General features: G+C 40.9%; 1 protein-coding gene across 1 annotated transcript in view; it reads left to right on the plus strand.

Moving 5' to 3' along the window:
- MAPK1IP1L (mitogen-activated protein kinase 1 interacting protein 1 like) overlaps nucleotides 1–19,845 on the plus strand; it is an 83,485-nt gene that overhangs the window by 15,586 nt on the left and 48,054 nt on the right. Inside the window, exon 2 of the mRNA XM_053697613.1 lies at nucleotides 2,895–2,922. Within this exon, the coding sequence (XP_053553588.1) occupies nucleotides 2,899–2,922 (24 nt within the window). The 5' untranslated portion in view covers nucleotides 2,895–2,898. The remainder of the gene's footprint in view (nucleotides 1–2,894; nucleotides 2,923–19,845) is intronic.

Below are 19,845 nucleotides of genomic sequence, written 5' to 3' on the forward strand. Positions count from 1 at the left end.
CTTTGCTATCACAAACCTTCCGTAGGTATACCGAACTGTCTTCATACTAATTTTTTGATTGAGTTTGTTAGTATTTTATAGGGTAGATTATGTTGGTTGTTAGAACCATTCAGCTATTGTATAAACCTGCTGTGCATGATGTTGGTCATAAGCACCCTCTCCAGGGGGATATCTATCTAGCCCGACATATGTTATGATATATCTCACATGACCTAGTTAATTCTTTGATATTTTTGATAATTGCTGGTCTGTTATAATTAGTTATTTCCTTTGCTTTAACCTCTACAATAATAGTCACAGACAGGTAATGCGAGGTTTGACCTGGTGCCCCCAGTTGTGTATTCATATATTGCTTTAATTTGCAATTATGTTTGGGAGCTTGGATGTCTGCGGCCGGGATGTTCGAGCCCTTCCACATTTGTATTTATGGATAAAGTTTGTAGTTTGCATGCAGAGTGGGGATTTCTGGGTCTTTTAGAGCATATGAGTTATTAGTTGCCCTAGATAACTGTTTACTACTACAGTTGGATAGGTCATGGTAGATCTCTTGGAAATTTGGCAATAACACAGGCACCGCATATGAGTTGGATTCAAAGGGTATAAAATGGGGTTGCAGATATTACTATACCTCATCACATAATTTTTCCTTTTTTTTTTTTTCTTTTTTTTTTCTTCTCTCAAAGAATTTACCATGCCTCTTGTGCAGGCTGGACCTGCACCACTGCTAACATTTGTGGCCCACACCTGATATGTCACCTTTACATGTCATCAGCCAATTCTTATTCATACATTTAATTATTCACCTGCTGGCAAGACTTTCTCTAGTGATATGATTCTTAGACAAGATGAAGCCTGCTTACTCTGAGTTATGATGTAATAGTCTACCTTGTTGTTATATGAAGCCATCATTTCTCTTAGTTTACACTAGCTATCAAGCTTTTAAAATTGTTTAATTGTACCCTATTTTAAGTTAGGATAATGTAGCTTATCTTGTATTCACTAGAAAAATGTACGTCCCTCTGAAACACCCTAATTAATCTATTTGATTTACCACCTCCTCTCTCCTATAAGAATGTGCCTCCTATTATAGGAGGATTAACTACGCGGTTTTCTCACCTATACCGCACCCCACCTAACAATTCCTATGTTCCCTCGAATATATATCCCATATCACTTTTTGACACAATATTTACAGCATGTATTACTTAAGTTCACTATTTAAAAAGAAAAAGAGGTATGCTATGGGGCCCAAGAGTGGTCCCCCTTATTTTGTGATAGCCTTCACTAACTTTTTTTTACTTTCTGTACACATGAGGTTCTAAAGTGACCTCTCAAGCTCGTTAGAAGGCTCACAGATAATTTGGCAAATCACTACTGTACACTAGAGTTGTTCACTAATGTATATTTTCCTTCTGAGACTACCTATATATACTATATTGTAATATATTTGAAATTCTTTGTAAATTCTAAATGAGCATACTGTATTTCCTTCTTATTTGTGATTTGTTTTTTGAAACCTCAATAAAAAATATTTATATAAAAAAAGGTCTGGTTAAACTGATTAATTTCAGCTTGCTTGGCTTTGTTGCAACACAAGCAGACAGCTCCACCTACTGGCTATTTTAATAAATGCACTGCTTCTCATTGCTTTTCAATAGCAGTCACATGACTGGAAAAAAAGGTTGTTATTCTGAAACGGTGTAAATTGAACCGTTGTAAAACGAGAGCCACCTGTATTGGCTTTGCCCCTTCTCTCAATCAGGTAAAATAGATCATTGGGAACAAATTAAAGAGAGCATTTTTACAGCACAATGGTAAAACAAAGCTGTTATATAAATGAGATTTTATTTATTTTTCTCTTACTGGATTTAAATGCTACGTGAAGGGGATTTCTTGTGCAATAACAAGTTCTCTACTGATAATTTGCCCGCATTAAAATTACATTAAAAGGGGGCAAGATGAACATTGTTTTACTATGAATAATTAAACATTTTATATTACAATCTCAAGTTGTTTAGTCTCTTTTTAAGACATTTCTGTTGTGTCGCTATAAAATAACATATCAACCAAGTCTTAACAAATTAACGTCCTTTTTACTGCAATTATTTTTCAAAATCCATGCTCCAGCCACCATTTGTCTTATTTAAAGGTGCCAATCAGAGCTTTAGCCTGCAGACAACAAGGCTAGCCACAGTGATACAGTTAATATAAAGTACATTGTTTTGCAGTTGTTATCTGATAAAAAAAAAAACAATTAGGAACAGATAAGTATCAGCGCTAGCCTTGACAATTTAGCAAGCTGCATTTTAATATCTTAGTATTAGAAATTTACATTTTTTTTTAGCTAAATTACATGAAAATGAGCAAAATAAATAATTTAAAATCTTTATTATTAAACAAAAATATTTTACTTCAAAATCTCAAGGTGTTTACTAAGGGAACATTCTAATGTAAATATAGAACGGGTCATTTGGTACAATATTTATTTTAAACTAAAATTGTCAGTTTTTTTTTTTTTTTTTTTTTTTTATGTCCCAGGAGACAATCTTGAAGCATCCTAAGCTGCACAGTGCGTGCTTTTGTCAAGAAGAAATTTGATTTGCACACTAATCTCTGAAAAATAAGACCTAAATATTGCATATTTCAGGAAAGAAAAACTACTTAAATCACTGTGTGCTATTTCTCTTTTTAACTACAATAACCCCTTTTTTAATGCAAAAAAGTTTTTGTTCTTTCATAAGTGTTGTAGAAATCTGGCAATGTTCTTTAACGTATTCAAGCTAAGATATTTTTTTTTAGTATTGTCTCTAAATCCTTTTGCACTTGTATTTTATGCAACATTACATATTTTTTTTTATTAAAAATGTTTTTTTTTCTTTTTTTTTCATTCTTAGTACAATGTCGGGATCAGATGAGCTGTCGGTAAGTGGAAATAAAATATTTATAGTTGTTTTACAAACATTAACGTTGTCATTGCCCTGTAGACAGTGTTTTCAACCGCATTATTTTCATATTGGTTTGTTTTAACTTATGCAGGTGGCAGCCCCACTGGTTAATAAACCACACATTAAATATTTATATTCATATCTATTTTTATCATTTTTAGTCAGTGTATAAATAAAATGTCCTGTTTTTTTTTCAGAACTGTTCATTTAAAAAAAAAAAAAATCCACTTTTTTTCTTTGTTAAACTCATAGTCCGTATCTCCCATTTGAAATTCTGTGCAACTCCAGATAAGGGTTCAGCTGGTGAACCAAAAAGCCAAATACCAGCTGTGTCGAGCTTAGGACAGGTTTAGTAGGGTGCCTGCTATAGGAGCTTAACCCCTTAGTGACCAGACCATTTTTCAATTGGACCAGGGCTGTTTCTGCAGTTTTGGTGTTTAGCTGTATTTCTCCTCTTACTCATTTACTGTACCCACACATATACCGTTTTCTCGCCATTAAATGGACTTTCTAAAGATACCATTATTTTCAATATATATTATAATTTACTATAAAAAGAAAAATAACACAGTTTTTCTAAGTTTGACCCCCAAAATCTGTTACACATCTATCGCCACCAAAAATCACCCATGCTAAATAGCTTCTAAATTTTCTCCTGAGTTTAGTAATATCCAATGTCTACATGTTCTTTGTTTTTTTTGCAAGTTATAGGGCAATAAGTACAAGCAGCACTTTGCTATTTCAAAACCATTTTTTACCCAAAAAAATTAGCGATAGTTACATTGTAACACTGATATCTGTCAGGAATCCCTGAAAAACCCTTCACGTGTGTGTGTATGTGTGTATATGTATATAATGTGTGTGTATGTGTATATATATATATATATATATATATATATATATATATATATATATATATATATATATATATATATATATATATATATATATATATATATATATATATATATATATATATATATACTATTTCTATCTCTTGTAAGGTGTATCCAGTCCACGGGTTCATCCTTTACTTGTGGGATATTCTCCTTCCTAACAAGGAGTGGCAAAGAGAGCACACAACAGAGCTGTCCATATAGCTCCACCCCCCAGTCATTCTCTTTGCCGGCTCTAAGCAATAGGGTCCCTCTCGGAAGGGTGAAGTGAATGTGGTGTTAGATTTGTAGTTTTTGTTCTACAAGCAAAAGTTTGTTATTTTAAATGGTACCGGTGTGTACTATTTACTCTCTAGCAGAAAAGCGATGAAGATTTCTGCAGGGAGGAAGATGATTTTAGCATGTTGTAACTAAAATCCACTGCTGTTCCCACAAAGGACTGAGGAGTACAAGAAAACTTCAGTTGGGGGGGAACGGTTTGCAGGTTAGGCTGCAATAAGGTATGTTCAGTCATTTATTTCTAGACAAGACTGTGATAATGCTAGAAAAGGACTGATAAGATCCCCATGAGGGAAGGGTAAGCTTTATTCAGAGACTAAGTATGGAATTGCAAGCTTACATAACAGGGCTAATTTATGCTGGTTGACACTATTTTATGGCAAACGGTTTTTACTAATAAAATCGTTTTTTTGAGACACTTTGAAGGTTCCTTTGGGTTTCTTTCAGGGGTTGTTACCCACATGGCTATTATTATAACACTTAGGAGTGTTTCTTTAGGCCTCACAGCACCGGAGTAGGGTGGGTGGGGCCTAATTTCACGCCTCAGATGCGCAGTTAGATTGACTAGATCTTCAGGCCGTTTCACATGGAGGGTCCTGCTGCAGTTTGAGGGCCTATAAGAAGCTTTTTCCCCACAAATCTGGTTCCTAAGGGCAGGTAGGGCCACAGCAGAGCTGTGGCAAGGTGCTGAAGTCGTCTTAACCGGTTGTTAGCTTGCTATTGATTTGGTTTGGGCATTAAGGGGTTAATCATTTTTCTTGCTAGTTGTGCAATCTTACCAATGCTTTAGGTACATACTGTGAACATTTCGAAAAGTTTGCTTCATTTTTCACTGTTTTGGAAAATTGTGTGCCTTTTTTATCTCATAAAGGCACAGTAACGTTTTTTGCAAAGTGTGTTTTTACTTGATTAAAGTGATTTCTAAGCCTGTTTGTCTTACTACTAGTCTGTTAAACATGTCTGACACTAAGGAAAATCCTTGTTCAATGTGTTTAGAAGCCATGGTGGAACCCCCTCTCAGAATGTGTCCTCACTTGTACTGATATGTCTATACACTTTAAAGAACATATTGTTGCACTTAAAAATGTGGCCCAAGATGATTCTCAGACAGAAGGTAATGAGGTTAGCCCGTTAACCTCTCCCCAAGTGTCACAACCAGTTACGCCCGCTCAAGCGACGCCTAGCACCTCTAGTGCGTCTAACTCTTTTACCTTGCAAGACTTGGCGGCAGTTATGGATAATACCCTCTCAGTGTTTTTATCTAAACTGCCCGTGTTACCTACAAAGCGTGATAGCTCTGTTTTAAGAACAGATTCTGACGCTTTGGTAGCCGTATCCGATATACACTCACAACGCTCTGGAATGGGGGCGAGGGATGTGCTGTCTGAGGGAGAAATTTCCGATTCGGGAAAGGTTGCTCCTCGGACAGACTCAGATACGTTGGCTTTTAAATTTAAACTAGAACACCACCGCTTATTGCTCAGGGAGGTATTAGTTACTCTCGATGACTGCGACCCTTTGGTGGTTCCAGAGAAATTGTGTAAAATGGACAAGTACCTAGAAGTTCCTGTTTACACTGATGTGTTCCCGGTCCCTAAGAAAATGTTCCCCATATCTGACCCCACGCGGGACTCGTGGCAGACGGTCCCTAAGGTGGAGGGGGCTGTTTCTTCACTTGCTAAACGCACAACCATACCAATTGAGGACAGTTGTGCTTTTAAAGTGAAGGTAAAGTTTTTCGTTTTTGCAGCCTGTATTCTATTCCTCATCTAATATATAGTATAATCGCAACTTTTCTTTTAATTTTTTTTTTATATATATTATTGTTATAAATACACTTTATATTTACATTCCCGGCCGTTCCTAGCTCCGCCCTCCATGTATTTCCGGATAATTGCCTTTATGGGACCGCTCTGTACGTACTTCAAATGCGCGTTCCCGATTGCCGGAACAATTGCGCATGCTCACCATTCCCCATACAATCGATTTGCGCCTGCATGACCCAAAAAATGTTATGCCTAAAGCGCAGGCGTCAATCGTTACAACATAGTATTCAATGACTAGCTATTCATTCATTACTATGTTGTAAGCGAATTGTGAACGCTGCAAGGGCCCGATCCGATATGCAGCGTCGCCCGCAAATGCCGGCGACGCTGAAATTTGCGCTGGTTTGGTATCCTATATACGAGCGTAACCTAGAAGTTATGCTCGTATATTTCTGCCGTCGCCCAGTAGTTTTTTTGGGCCATAGGCAGGTATACCAAACCAGCGCAGTTTGGTATCCAATATACAGCGTAAGGACTTACGTGGCGAAAATGGAGAAATCTTACTCCATTTTCACCTCGCCACAAAAGCAGCCGTAGTAAGCCTTACGCGGTCTATTGGAGCCCCGTAACTCCCTAAACTAGCTACAAAATAATCCTAACACCTAACGCATACGCAATGTCTATCTACCTGTCAACCGCGATCCCCCGCCGCAATCCCTAATAAATATTGGACCCCGCCGCCACCTACATTAACTCTACCCCCTAATGTGATCCCCCTACACCAACAATATTAAACTACACCCTAAAGTGAGCCCCTTACACCGCCGCCATCTACCTTACCTACCCACTAAAGTGAGCCCCTTACACCGCCGCCATCTACCTTACCTACCCCCTAATGTGAGCTCCTACCCCGCCGCCATCTATTTTAAAATTATTGACCCCTAATTTAATCCCCCTACCCCGCCGCCAGCTATATTAAATTATTTAACCCCTAAAATACTAAACTACCACTAAACCCAAGTCTAACCCTAAAAATAGCCCTGAAAAGGGCCTTTTGCGTGGCATTACCCCAAACTAACAGCTCTATTGCCAGCCCTTAAAAGGGCTTTTTGCAGTGTTTTGCCCCAAAGAATTCAGCTCTTTTACCAGCCCTTAAAAGGGCTTTTGGCGGGGCTTTGTCACAAAGTAAACTGCTCTTTTGCATCTGATCTAAATCCCCTTACACCGCGGCCACCTATAATAAATGTATTACCCCCTAATCTAATCCCCCTACACCGGCCCTACCTATAATAAATGTATTAACCCCTAATTTAATCCCCCTACACCGGCCCTACCTATAATAAATGTATTAACCCCTAATTTAATCCCCCTACACCGCCTATATTAAACACATTAACCCCTAATCTAATCACCCTACACCCCCGCCAGCTATATTAACTATATTAACCCTAATTATATTAGGGTTAATATAGTTAATATAGTTATTATATATATTAACTATATTAACCCTAATTATATTAGGGTTAATATCGTTATTATATTATCTATATATTAAGTATAATAACCCTATCTAACTCTAACATCCCTAACTAAACTCTTATTAAAATAAATTTAATATTAATATTATTAATGAAAATATTCCTATTTAAATCTAAATACTTACCTATAAAATAAACCCTAAGATAGCTACAATGTAATTAATAATTACATTGTAGCTATTTTAGGGTTTATATTTATTTTAAAGGTAACTTGGTATTTATTTTAACTAGGTACGATAGCTATTAAATAGTTAATAACTATTTAATAGCTACCTAGTTAAAATAATTAACAATTTACCTGTAAAATAAATCCTAACCTAAGTTACAAATACACCTACACTATCAATAAATTAAACTACAAATATCTAAACTAAAATACAATAAAATAATCTAAACTAAATTACACAAAAAACAAACACTAATTTACAAAAAATAAAAAAAAAATATTACAAGATTTTTAAGCTAATTACACATATTCTAAGCCCCCTAATAATATAATAAAGCCCCCAAAATAAAAAAATTTCCCTGCCCTATTCTAAATTAAAAAAAGTTGGCTCTTTTACCTTACCAGCCGGGGCATGCCCCAAAGAAAACTGCTCTTTTGCCTGAAAAAAAAAAAAACACAATACCACCCCCCAACATTACAACCCACCACCCACATACCCCTAATCTAACCCAAACCCCCCTTAAATAAACCTAACACTACCCCCCTGAAGATCTCCCTACCTTGTATTCACCCAGCCGAGCAGAACTCTTCATCCGATCCGGGCGATGTCTTCAATCAAGCGGCAGAGAGTCTTCTTCCATCCGGCGATGTCTTCAAGCAAGCGGCAGAGAGTCTTCTTCCATCCGGTGATGTCTTCAAGCAAGGCTGCATCTTCAATCTTCTTTCTTCGCTCCTCCACCGCGGAGCATCCATCCGGCACGACGACTTCCCGACGAATGAGGTTCATTTAAATGACGTCATCCAAGATGGCGTCCGTCGAATTCCGATTGGCTGATAGGATTCTATCAGCCAATCGGAATTAAGGTAGAGAAATCGGATTGGCTGATTGAATCAGCCAATCAGATTAACTTGAATCTGATTGGCTGATTGAATCAGCCAATCAGATTCAAGTTAATCTGATTGGCTGATTGAATCAGCCAATCAGATTTTTCTACCTTAATTCCGATTGGCTGATAGAATCCTATCAGCCAATCGGAATTCGACGGACGTCATTTAAAGCTACCTCGTTTAGTCTTCGTGCCGGATGGATGCTCCGCGGCGGAGGAGCGAAGAAAGAAGATTGAAGATGCCGCTTTGCTTGAAGACATCGCCGGATGGAAGAAGAGTTCACTGCCGCTTGATTGGACATCGTCCGGATCGGATGAAGAGTTCTGCCCGGCTGGGTGAATACAAGGTAGGGAGATCTTCAGGGGGGGTAGTGTTAGGTTTATTTAAGGGGGGTTTGGGTGGGTTTAGAATAGGGGTAGGTGGGTGGTGGGTTGTAATGTTGGGGGGTGGTATTGTGTTTATCTTTACAGGCAAAAGAGCAGTTTTCTTTGGGGCATGCCCCGCTAAAGGCCCTTTTAAGGGCTGGTAAGGTAAAAGAGCTTTGAACTTTTTTAATTTAGAATAGGGCAGGGAAATTTTTTTATTTTTGGGGGGCTTTATTATTTTATTAGGGGGCTTAGAATATGTGTAATTAGCTTAAAAATCTTGTAATATTTTTTTTATTTTTTGTAATTTAGTGTTTGTTTTTTTTGGTAGTTTAGTTTAGTTTAATTAATTTATTGTATTTTAGTTTAGATATTTGTAGTTTATTTAATTTATTGATAGCGTAGGTGTATTTGTAACTTAGGTTAGGATTTATTTTACAGGTACATTGGTAATTATTTTAACTAGGTAGCGATTAAATAGTAAATAACTATTTAATAGCTATTGTACCTAGTTAAAATAAATACAAAGTTGCCTGTAAAATAAATATAAACCCTAAAATCGCTACAATGTAATTATTCGTTATATTGTAGCTATATTAGGGTTTATTTTATAGGTAAATATTTAGATTTAAATAGGAATATTTTAATTAATAATATTAATATTAATTAGATCTATTTTAATAAGAATTTAGTTAGGGATGTTAGAGTTAGATAGGGTTATTATACTTAATATATATATATAATATAATAACTATATTAACCCTAATATAATTAGGGTTAATATAGTTAGTATAGCTGGCGGCGGTGTAGGGGGGTTAAATTAGGGGTTAATAGATGGGGTAGATGGCGGCGGGGTAGATGGCGGCGGGGTAGATGGCGGCGGGGTAGCTAAGGTAGATGGCGGCGGTTTAGGGGTTAATAACTTTATTAGTAAGCGGCGGGGTCTGGGAGCGGCGGTTTAGGGGTTAAACACTTTATTAGGGATCGCGGACCGCGGTTGACAGGTAGATAGATATTGCGCATGCGTTAGGTGTTTGGAATTGTTTGTGCATGCGCTACATGTGAACGAGCATGGATTGTCAATGACGATTTGTTAGGGAACGCATGCGCAGTTTGATCGCGTTACGTGTGCAAAAAGGGGCTGGACGCCACGGGGTATGAGCTATAATTCGTTAAGGGCAATGTCAATCAAATTAGATACGAGGGACAAGATGGCTGGCGGAGGAAGAAAGTAAGCGAAGTAGGGTTTTAAATTAAACTAACGTTTATTTTAGGTAATTAACAAGATGAGGAAGAGTGGTGAATGTGACTTGACATTCACTTTAAAGACCCTATGGATAAAAAATTAGAGGGTTTACTTAAGAAAATTTTTGTTCAACAAGGTTTTCTTCTCCAACCTATAGCGTGCATTGTTCCTGTAACTACTGCAGCTGCTTTCTGGTTCGAGGCGCTGGAAGATGCGCTCCAGACGGAGACCTCATATGAGGACATTATGGACAGAATTAAGGCTCTTAAGCTGGCTAATTCTTTTATCACAGATGCCGCTTTCCAACTAGCTAAGTTAGCGGCAAAGAATTCAGGTTTCGCCATTCTGGCGCGCAGGGCGCTATGGCTAAAGTCCTGGTCTGCCGATGTGTCGACAAAATCCAAACTACTGAACATCCCTTTCAAAGGAAAGACCCTTTTCGGGCCTGAATTGAAAGAGATTATCTCAGAAATCACTGGGGGAAAAGGCCATGCTCTCCCTCGGGACAAGTCCTTTAAGACAAAGAACAAACAAAATAATTTTCGTTCCTTTCGAAATTTCAGGAGCGGTCTCGCTTCATCCTCCCCTGCTGCAAAGCAAGAGGGTAACACTTCACAACCCAGGGCAGCCTGGAAACCTTACCAGGGCTGGAACAAGGGTAAACAGGCCAAGAAGCCTGCAGCTGCCTCCAAGACAGCATGAAGGGGTAGCCCCCGATCCGGGACCGGATCTAGTAGGGGGCAGACTCTCTTCGCTCAGGCCTGGGCAAGAGACGTACACGATCCTTGGGCCTTAGAGATTGTATCCCAGGGATATCTTCTAGAATTCAAGGACTCCCCTCCAAGGGGAAGGTTCCACATTTCTCGTCTGTCTACAGACCAGACAAAGAAAGAGGCGTTCTTACGCTGTGTAGAAGACCTACATACAATGGGAGTGATCCACCCAGTTCCAATTGTGGAACAAGGGCTGGGTTTTTACTCAAACCTGTTTGTGGTTCCCAAAAAAGAAGGAACTTTCAGACCAATCCTGGATCTCAAAATTCTAAACAAATTCCTCAGAGTCCCATCATTCAAGATGGAGACCATTCGGACAATCTTACCAATGATCCAGGAGGGTCAATATATGACTACCGTGGATCTAAAGGATGCGTATCTGCACATTCCTATCCACAAAGATCATCACCAGTTTTTCAGGTTCGCCTTTCTGGACAAGCATTATCAGTTTGTGGCTCTTCCTTTCGGGTTGGCCACTGCTTCTAGAATTTTCACAAAGGTGCTAGGGTCCCTCCTGGCGGTTCTAAGACCGCAGGGCATAGCAGTGGCGCCTTATCTAGACGACATCTTAATTCAAGCGTCGACTTTCCAAAGAGCCAAGTCTCACACGGAAATTGTATTGGCCTTTCTGAGGTCTCACGGGTGGAAGGTGAACATCAAAAAGAGTTCTCTCTCCCCCCTCACAAGAGTTTCCTTCCTAGGAACTCTATTAGATTCGGTAGAAATGAAAATATTTCTGACGGAGGTCAGAAAGTTAAAACTCTTAACCACTTGCCGAGTTCTTCATTCCATTCCTTGGCCATCTGTAGCTCAGTACATGAAGACAATCGGACTAATGGTAGCGGCAATGGACATAGTCCCTTTTGCTCGGATACACCTCAGACCACTGCAACTATGCATGCTCAAACAGTGGAATGGGGATTATGCAAATTTGTCTCCTCAAATACAGTTGGACCAGGGGACCAGAGATTCTCTTCTCTGGTGATTGTCTCAGGGTCACCTGTCTCGGGGAATGTGTTTCCGCAGACCAGAGTGGATCATCGTAACGACAGACGCCAGTCTGTTGGGCTGGGGTGCAGTCTGGGACTCCCTGAAAGCTCAGGGCTTATGGTCTCGGGAAGAAGCTCTTCTCCCGATAAACATTCTGGAACTGAGGGTGATATTCAACGCTCTTCAGGCATGGCCTCAGATAGCTGCGGCCAAATTCATCAGATTTCAGTCGGACAACATCACGACTGTAGCTTACATCAACCATCAAGGGGGAACAAGGAGTCCCCTAGCAATGATGGAAGTAACCAAAATAATCAGGTGGGCGGAGGATCACTCTTGCCACCTCTCAGCAATTCACATCCCAGGAGTAGACAACTGGGAGGCAGATTTTCTAAGTCGTCAGACTTTTCATCCGGGGGAGTGGGAACTCCACCCGGAGGTATTTGCCCAGCTGACTCAGCTATGAAGCACTCCAGAATTGGATCTGATGGCGTCCCGTCAGAATACCAAACTTCCTCTTTATGGGTCCAGGTCCTGGGATCCCCAGGCGGTGTTGATAGATGCTCTAGCAGCACCTTGGCCCTTCAATCTGGCCTATGTGTTTCCACAGTTTCCTCTCCTTCCTCGTCTGGTTGCCAGAATCAAGCAGGAGAGGGCGTCGGTGATCCTAATAGTGCCTGCGTGGCCACGCAGGACCTGGTATGCAGACCTAGTGGACATGTCATCCGTTCCACCATGGACTCTGCCAATGAGGCAGGACCTTCTACTTCAAGGTCCTTTCAAACATCCAAATCTAATTTCTCTGCTTCTGACTGCTTGGATATTGAACGCCTAATTCTATCAAAGCGTGGTTTCTCTGAGTCGGTTATCGATACCCTGATTCAGGCTAGAAAGCCTGTCGCCAGGAAAATCTACCATAAGATTTGGCGAAAATATCTTTTGTGCGAATCCAAGGGTTACTCATGGAGTAAGATTAGGATTCCCAGGATATTGTCTTTTCTCCAAGATGGATTGGAGAAAGGATTATCAGCTAGTTCCTTAAAAGGACAGATATCTGCTTTGTCTATTCTTTTACACAAGCGTCTGGCAGAGGTACCAGACGTTCAAGCGTTTACTCAGGCTTTAGTCAGAATCAAGCCTGTTTATAGACCTGTGGCTCCGCCATGGAGTCTGAATTTAGTTCTTTCAGTTCTGCAAGGGGTTCCGTTTGAACCTTTACATTCCATAGATATTAAGCTTTTATCTTGGAAAGTTTTGTTTTTGGTAGCTATCTCTTCTGCTCGAAGAGTTTCAGAGTTATCTGCTTTACAGTGTGACTCACCTTACTTGGTGTTCCATGCAGATAAGGTAGTTTTGCGTACCAAACCCGGTTTTCTTCCTAAGGTTGTGTCTAATAAGAATATTAACCAGGAAATTGTTGTTCCTTATCTGTGTCCTAATCCTTCTTCGAAGAAGGAACGTCTGTTACACAATCTTGATGTGGTTCGTGCTTTAAAGTTCTATTTACAAGCAACTAAGGATTTCAGACAAACAACTTCATTGTTTGTTATCTATTCTGGTAAGAGGAGAGGTCAGAAGGCGACTGCTACCTCTCTTTCCTTTTGGCTGAAAAGCATCATCCGTCTGGCCTATGAGACTGCTGGCCAGCAGCCTCCTGAAACAATTACTGCTAATTCTACCAGAGCAGTGGCTTCCACATGGGCTTTTAAAAATGAGGCTTCTGTTGAACAGATTTGTAAGGCAGCGACTTGGTCTTCGCTGCATACTTTTTCCAAATTTACCAAATTCGATACTTTTGCTTCTTCGGAGGCTATTTTTGGGAGAGAGGTTTTACAAGCAGTGGTGCCTTCCGTTTAAGATACCTGTCTTGTTCCCTCCCTTCATCCGTCTCCTAAAACTTTGGTATTGGTATCCCACAAGTAAAGGATGAACCCGTGGACTGGATACACCTTACAAGAGAAAACAGAATTTATGCTTACCTGATAAATTACTTTCTCTTGTGGTGTATCCAGTCCACGGCCCGCCCTGGCTATTAGTCAGGTAGATTTTTAGTTTAAACTACAGTCACCACTGCACCCTATGGTTTCTCCTTTTTCTTCCTAACCTTCGGTCGAATGACTGGGGGGTGGAGCTAGAGGAGGAGCTATATGGACAGCTCTGCTGTGTGCTCTCTTTTCCACTTCCTGTTAGGAAGGAGAATATCCCACAAGTAAAGGATGAACCCGTGGACTGGATACACCACAAGAGAAAGTAATTTATTAGGTAAGCATAAATTCTGTTATTTGATCTAGGCCCATTTTGGTATATTTCATGCCACCATTTCACCGCCAAATGCGATCAAATAAAAAAAACAAACACTTTTTCTCTTAAGTGTGTTCAGTCCACGGGTCATCCATTACTTATGGGATATATTCTCCTTCCCAACAGGAAGTTGCAAGAGGATCACCCAAGCAGAGCTGCTATATAGCTCCTCCCCTCACATGTCATACCCAGTCATTCTCTTGCAAAACTCAACAAAGTAGGAGGTCGTGAGAGGAGTTAGGAGTTTTTTACTTAATTATTCTTCAATCAAAAGTTTGTTATTTTAAATGGCACCAGAGTGTGCTGTCTTTTCTCTCAGGCAGTATTTAGAAGAAGAATCTGCCTGCGTTTTCTATGATCTTAGCAGACGTAACTAAGATCCACTGGCTGTTCTCGTACATTCTGAGGAGTGGGGTAACTTCAGAAAAGGGAATAGCATGCGGGGTCCCCTGCAAATGAGGTATGTGCAGTATAATATTTTTTAAGGAATGGAATTGACTAAGAAAACACTGCTGATACCCATATGATGTAAGTACAGCCTTAAATGCAGTAGTAGCGACTGGTATCAGGCTGATAAATGTATGCGCAGTAGAGTTATTTTCTAGGGAATGGAATTTGACTGAGAAAATAATGTTAATACTGAAATAATGTATGAGCCTTAACTGCAGTAGAAGCGACTGGTAGCAGGCTTAGTGATAACTTTACATAACATTTGAAATGTTTGTTTTTAAAACGTTTACTGGCATGTTAATCGTTTTGTGAGGTACTTGGTGATAAATCTTTTGGGGCATGATTTTTTTTCCACATGGCTAACGTATATTTCTGCATAGAAACAGTTATATCAGGTCTCCCACTGTTGTAATATGAGTGGGAGGGGCCTTTTTTTAGCGCCTTGTTGCGCAGTTAAAATTCAATCACAGTCTTCCTGCTTCTTCCTCCTTGATCCAGGACGTCTCCAGAGAGCTCAGGGGTCTTCAAAATTTATTTTTGAGGGAGGTAATCAGTCACAGCAGACCTGTGACAGTGTGTTTGACTGTGATAAAAACGTTAACTGTTAAATTGATTATCCGTTTTGGGTATTAAGGGGTTAAATCATCCTTTTGCTAGTGGGTGCAATCCTCTGCTAATTTCATACATTTACTGTTAAAATTTGGTTGCTATAACTGAATTAGTTCATTGTTATTTCAACTGTGACAATTTTTTTGTGTTTTTTTAAAAAAAAAAAAAGCGCAGCAGCGTTTTTTATATTGCTTGTAAATTTATTGAAAGTATTTTCCAAGCTTGCTAGCCTCATTGCTAGTCTGTTTAAACATGTCTGATACAGATGAATCTGCTTGTTCATTATGTTTAAAAGCCAATGTGGAGCCCAATAGAAATATGTGTACCAATTGTATTGATGTTACTTTAAATAAAAGTCAGTCTTTACCGGTAAAGAAATTATCACCAGACAACTAGGGGGAAGTTATGCCGGCTAACTCTCCTCACGTGTCAGTACCTTCGCCTCCCGCTCAGGAGGTGCGTGATATTGTGGCGCCAAGTACATCAAGGCCCTTACAAATCACTTTACAAGATATGGCTAATGTTATGACAGAAGTATTATCTAACTTGCCTGAGTTAAGAGGCAAGCGCGATAGCTCTGGGTTAAGGACAGAGCGCGCTGATGACACGAGAGCCATGTCCGATACTGCATCACAATTTGGAGAACATGAGGACGGAGAGCTTCATTCTGTGGGTGACGGATCTGATCCAGGGAGACCGGATTCAGAAATTTCAAATTTTAAATTTAAGCTTGAGAACCTCCGTGTATTGCTAGGGGAGGTGTTAGCGGCTCTGAATGATTGTGACACGGTTGCAATCCCAGAGAAATTATGTAGGCTGCATAAATACTTTGCGGTACCGGTGTGTCTTACGTTTTTCCTATACCTAAAAGGCTTACAGAGATTATTAACAAGGAGTGGGATAGACCCGGTGTGCCCTTTTCCCCTCCTCCGATATTTAGAAAAATGTTCCCAATAGACGCTACCACACGAGACTTATGGCAGACGGTCCCTAAGGTGGAGGGAGCAGTTTCTTCTTTAGCTAAGCGTACCACTATCCCGGTGGAGGATAGTTGTGCTTTCTCAGATCCAATGGATAAAAAATTAGAAGGTTACCTTAAGAAAATGTTTGTTCAACAAGGTTTTATATTGCAGCCCCTTGCATGCATTGCGCCCGTCACTGCTGCGGCGGCATTCTGGTTTGAGTCTCTGGAAGAGGCTATTCGCACAGCACCATTGGATGAGATTATGAACAAGCTTAAAGCACTTAAGCTAGCTAATGCGTTTGTTTCGGATGCCGTTGTGCATTTAACCAAACTAACGGCTAAGAACTCCGGATTCGCCATCCAGGCGCGCAGAGCGCTATGGCTTGAATCCTGGTCAGCAGACGTGACTTCTAAATCTAAATTGCTTAATATTCCTTTCAAAGGGCAAACCTTATTCGGGCCCGGCTTGAAAGAAATTATTGCTGACATTACTGGAGGTAAGGGTCACACCCTTCCTCAGGACAGGGCCAAATCAAAGGCCAAACAGTCTAATTTTCGTGCCTTTCGTAATTTCAAGGCAGGAGCAGCATCAACTTCCTCCGCTCCAAAACAGGAAGGAACTGCTGCTCGTAACAGACAGGGTTGGAAAGGCAACCAGTCCTGGAACAAGGGCAAGCAGGCCAGAAAGCCTACTTCTGCCCCTAAGACAGCATGAAGAAAGGGCCCCCTATCCGGAAACGGATCTAGTGGGGGGCAGACTTTCTCTCTTCGCCCAGGCTTGGGCAAGAGATGTCCAGGATCCCTGGACGTTGGAGATCATATCTCAGGGATACCTTCTGGACTTCAAAGCTTCTCCTCCACAAGGGAGATTTCACCTGTCAAGGTTATCAGCAAACCTAATAAAGAAAGAGGCATTTCTACAATGTGTACTAGACCTCTTAGTAATGGGAGTGATCCACCCAGTTCCGCGGACGGAACAAGGGCAAGGGTTTTACTCAAATCTGTTTGTGGTTCCCAAAAAAGAGGGAACCTTCAGACCAATCTTAGACCTAAAGATCTTAAACAAGTTCCTAAAGGTTCCATTGTTCAAAATGGAAACTATTCGAACCGTCCTACCCATGATCCAAGAGGGTCAGTATATGACCACAGTGGACTTAAAGGATGCCTACCTTCACATACCGATTCACAAAGATCATTATCGGTACCTAAGATTTGCCTTTCTAGACAGGCATTACCAGTTTGTAGCTCTTCCCTTCGGGTTAGCTACGGCCCCGAGAATTTTTACAAAGGTTTTGGGCTCACTTCTGGCGGTACTAAGACCGCGAGGCATAGCGGTGGCTCTGTACCTAGACGACATTCTGATACAAGCGTCAAGTTTTCAAAATGCAAAGTCTCATACAGAGATAGTTCTAACTCTTCTGAGGTCGCATGGGTGGAAAGTGAACATGGAAAAGAGTTCTCTATTACCACTCACAAGGGTTACCTTTCTAGGGACTCTTATAGATTCTGTAGAGATGAAGATTTACCTGACGGAGTCCAGGTTATCAAAAATTCTAAATGCTTGCCGTGTCCTTCATTCCATTCCAAGCCCATCAGTAGCTCAGTGCATGGAAGTAATCGGCTTAATGGTTGCGGCAATGGACATAGTGCCATTTGCGCGCCTGCATCTCAGACCGCTGCAATTATGCATGCTAAGTCAGTGGAATGGGGATTACTCAGATCTGTCCCCTCTACTGAATCTGGACCAGGAGGCCAGAGATTCTCTTCTCTGGTGGTTGTCTCGGGTCCATCTGTCCAAAGGAATGACCTTTCGCAGGCCAGATTGGACGATTGTAACAACAGATGCCAGCCTTCTAGGCTGGGGTGCAGTCTGGAACTCCCTGAAGGCTCAGGGATCGTGGACTCGGGAGGAGAAACTCCTCCCAATAAACATTCTGGAATTAAGAGCAATATTCAATGCTCTTCTAGCTTGGCCTCAGTTAGCAACTCTGAGGTTCATCAGATTTCAGTCGGACAACATCACGACTGTGGCTTACATCAACCATCAAGGGGGAACCAGGAGTTCCCTAGCGATGTTAGAAGTCTCGAAGATAATTCGCTGGGCAGAGTCTCACTCTTGCCACCTGTCAGCGATCTACATCCCAGGCGTGGAGAACTGGGAGGCGGACTTTCTAAGTCGCCAGACCTTTCATCCGGGGGAGTGGGAACTTTACCTGGAGGTCTTTGCCCAACTGATTCTTCGTTGGGGCGAACCGGAACTGGATCTCATGGCATCTCGCCAGAACGCCAAGGTTCCTTGTTACGGATCCAGGTCCAGGGACCCGGGAGCGGTGCTGATAGATGCACTAGCAGCCCCTTGGGTTTTCAACATGGCTTATGTGTTTCCACCGTTTCCGTTGCTGCCTCGACTGATTGCCAAGATCAAACAGGAGAGAGCATCGGTGATTCTGATAGCGCCTGCGTGGCCACGCAGGACCTGGTATGCAGACCTAGTGGACATGTCGTCCTGTCCACCATGGTCTCTGCCTCTGAGGCAGGACCTTCTAATTCAGGGTCCTTTCAACCATCCAAGCCTAATTTCTCTGAGGCTGACTGCATGGAGATTGAACGCTTGATTCTATCAAAGCGTGGTTTCTCGGAGTCGGTTATTGATACATTAATACAGGCTCGGAAACCTGTTACCAGAAAAATTTACCATAAGATATGGCGTAAATATTTATATTGGTGTGAATCCAAGAGTTACTCATGGAGTAAGGTTAGGATTCCTAGGATATTGTCTTTTCTACAAGAGGGTTTAGAAAAGGGTTTATCTGCTAGTTGGTTAAAGGGACAGATTTCTGCTCTGTCTATTCTTTTACACAAACGTCTGGCAGAAGTTCCAGACGTTCAGGCTTTTTGTCAGGCTTTAGCTAGGATTAAGCCTGTGTTTAAGACTGTTGCTCCGCCGTGGAGCTTAAACTTAGTTCTTAAAGTTCTTCAAGGTGTTCCGTTTGAACCCCTTCATTCCATTGATATTAAGCTGTTATCTTGTAAAGTTCTGTTTTTGATGGCTATTTCCTCGGCTCGAAGAGTCTCTGAGTTATCTGCCTTACATTGTGATTCTCCTTATCTGATTTTTCATTCAGACAAGGTAGTTCTGCGTACTAAACCTGGGTTTTTACCTAAGGTAGTTTCTAACAGGAATATCAATCAAGAGATTGTTGTTCCATCGTTATGTCCTAATCCTTCTTTGAAGAAGGAACGTCTTTTGCATAATCTGGACGTAGTCCGTGCCCTGAAGTTCTACTTACAGGCAACTAAAGATTTTCGGCAAACTTCTTCTCTGTTTGTCGTTTATTCTAGACAGAGGAGAGGTCAAAAGGCTTCGGCCACCTCTCTCTCTTTTTGGCTTCGTAGCATAATACGTTTAGCCTATGAGACTGCTGGACAGCAGCCCCCTGAAAGAATTACAGCTCATTCCACTAGAGCTGTGGCTTCCACCTGGGCCTTTAAGAATGAGTTGTTGAACAGATTTGCAAGGCTGCAACTTGGTCTTCACTTCATACCTTTTCAAAATTTTACAAATTTGACACTTTTGCTTCTTCGGAGGCTGTTTTTGGGAGAAAGGTTCTACAGGCAGTGGTTCCTTCTGTTTAAATGTTCCTGCCTTGTCCCTCCCATCATCCGTGT

The sequence above is a fragment of the Bombina bombina genome, chromosome 1, assembly GCF_027579735.1.
Source record: "Bombina bombina isolate aBomBom1 chromosome 1, aBomBom1.pri, whole genome shotgun sequence".
Taxonomy (NCBI): Eukaryota; Metazoa; Chordata; class Amphibia; order Anura; family Bombinatoridae; genus Bombina; species Bombina bombina.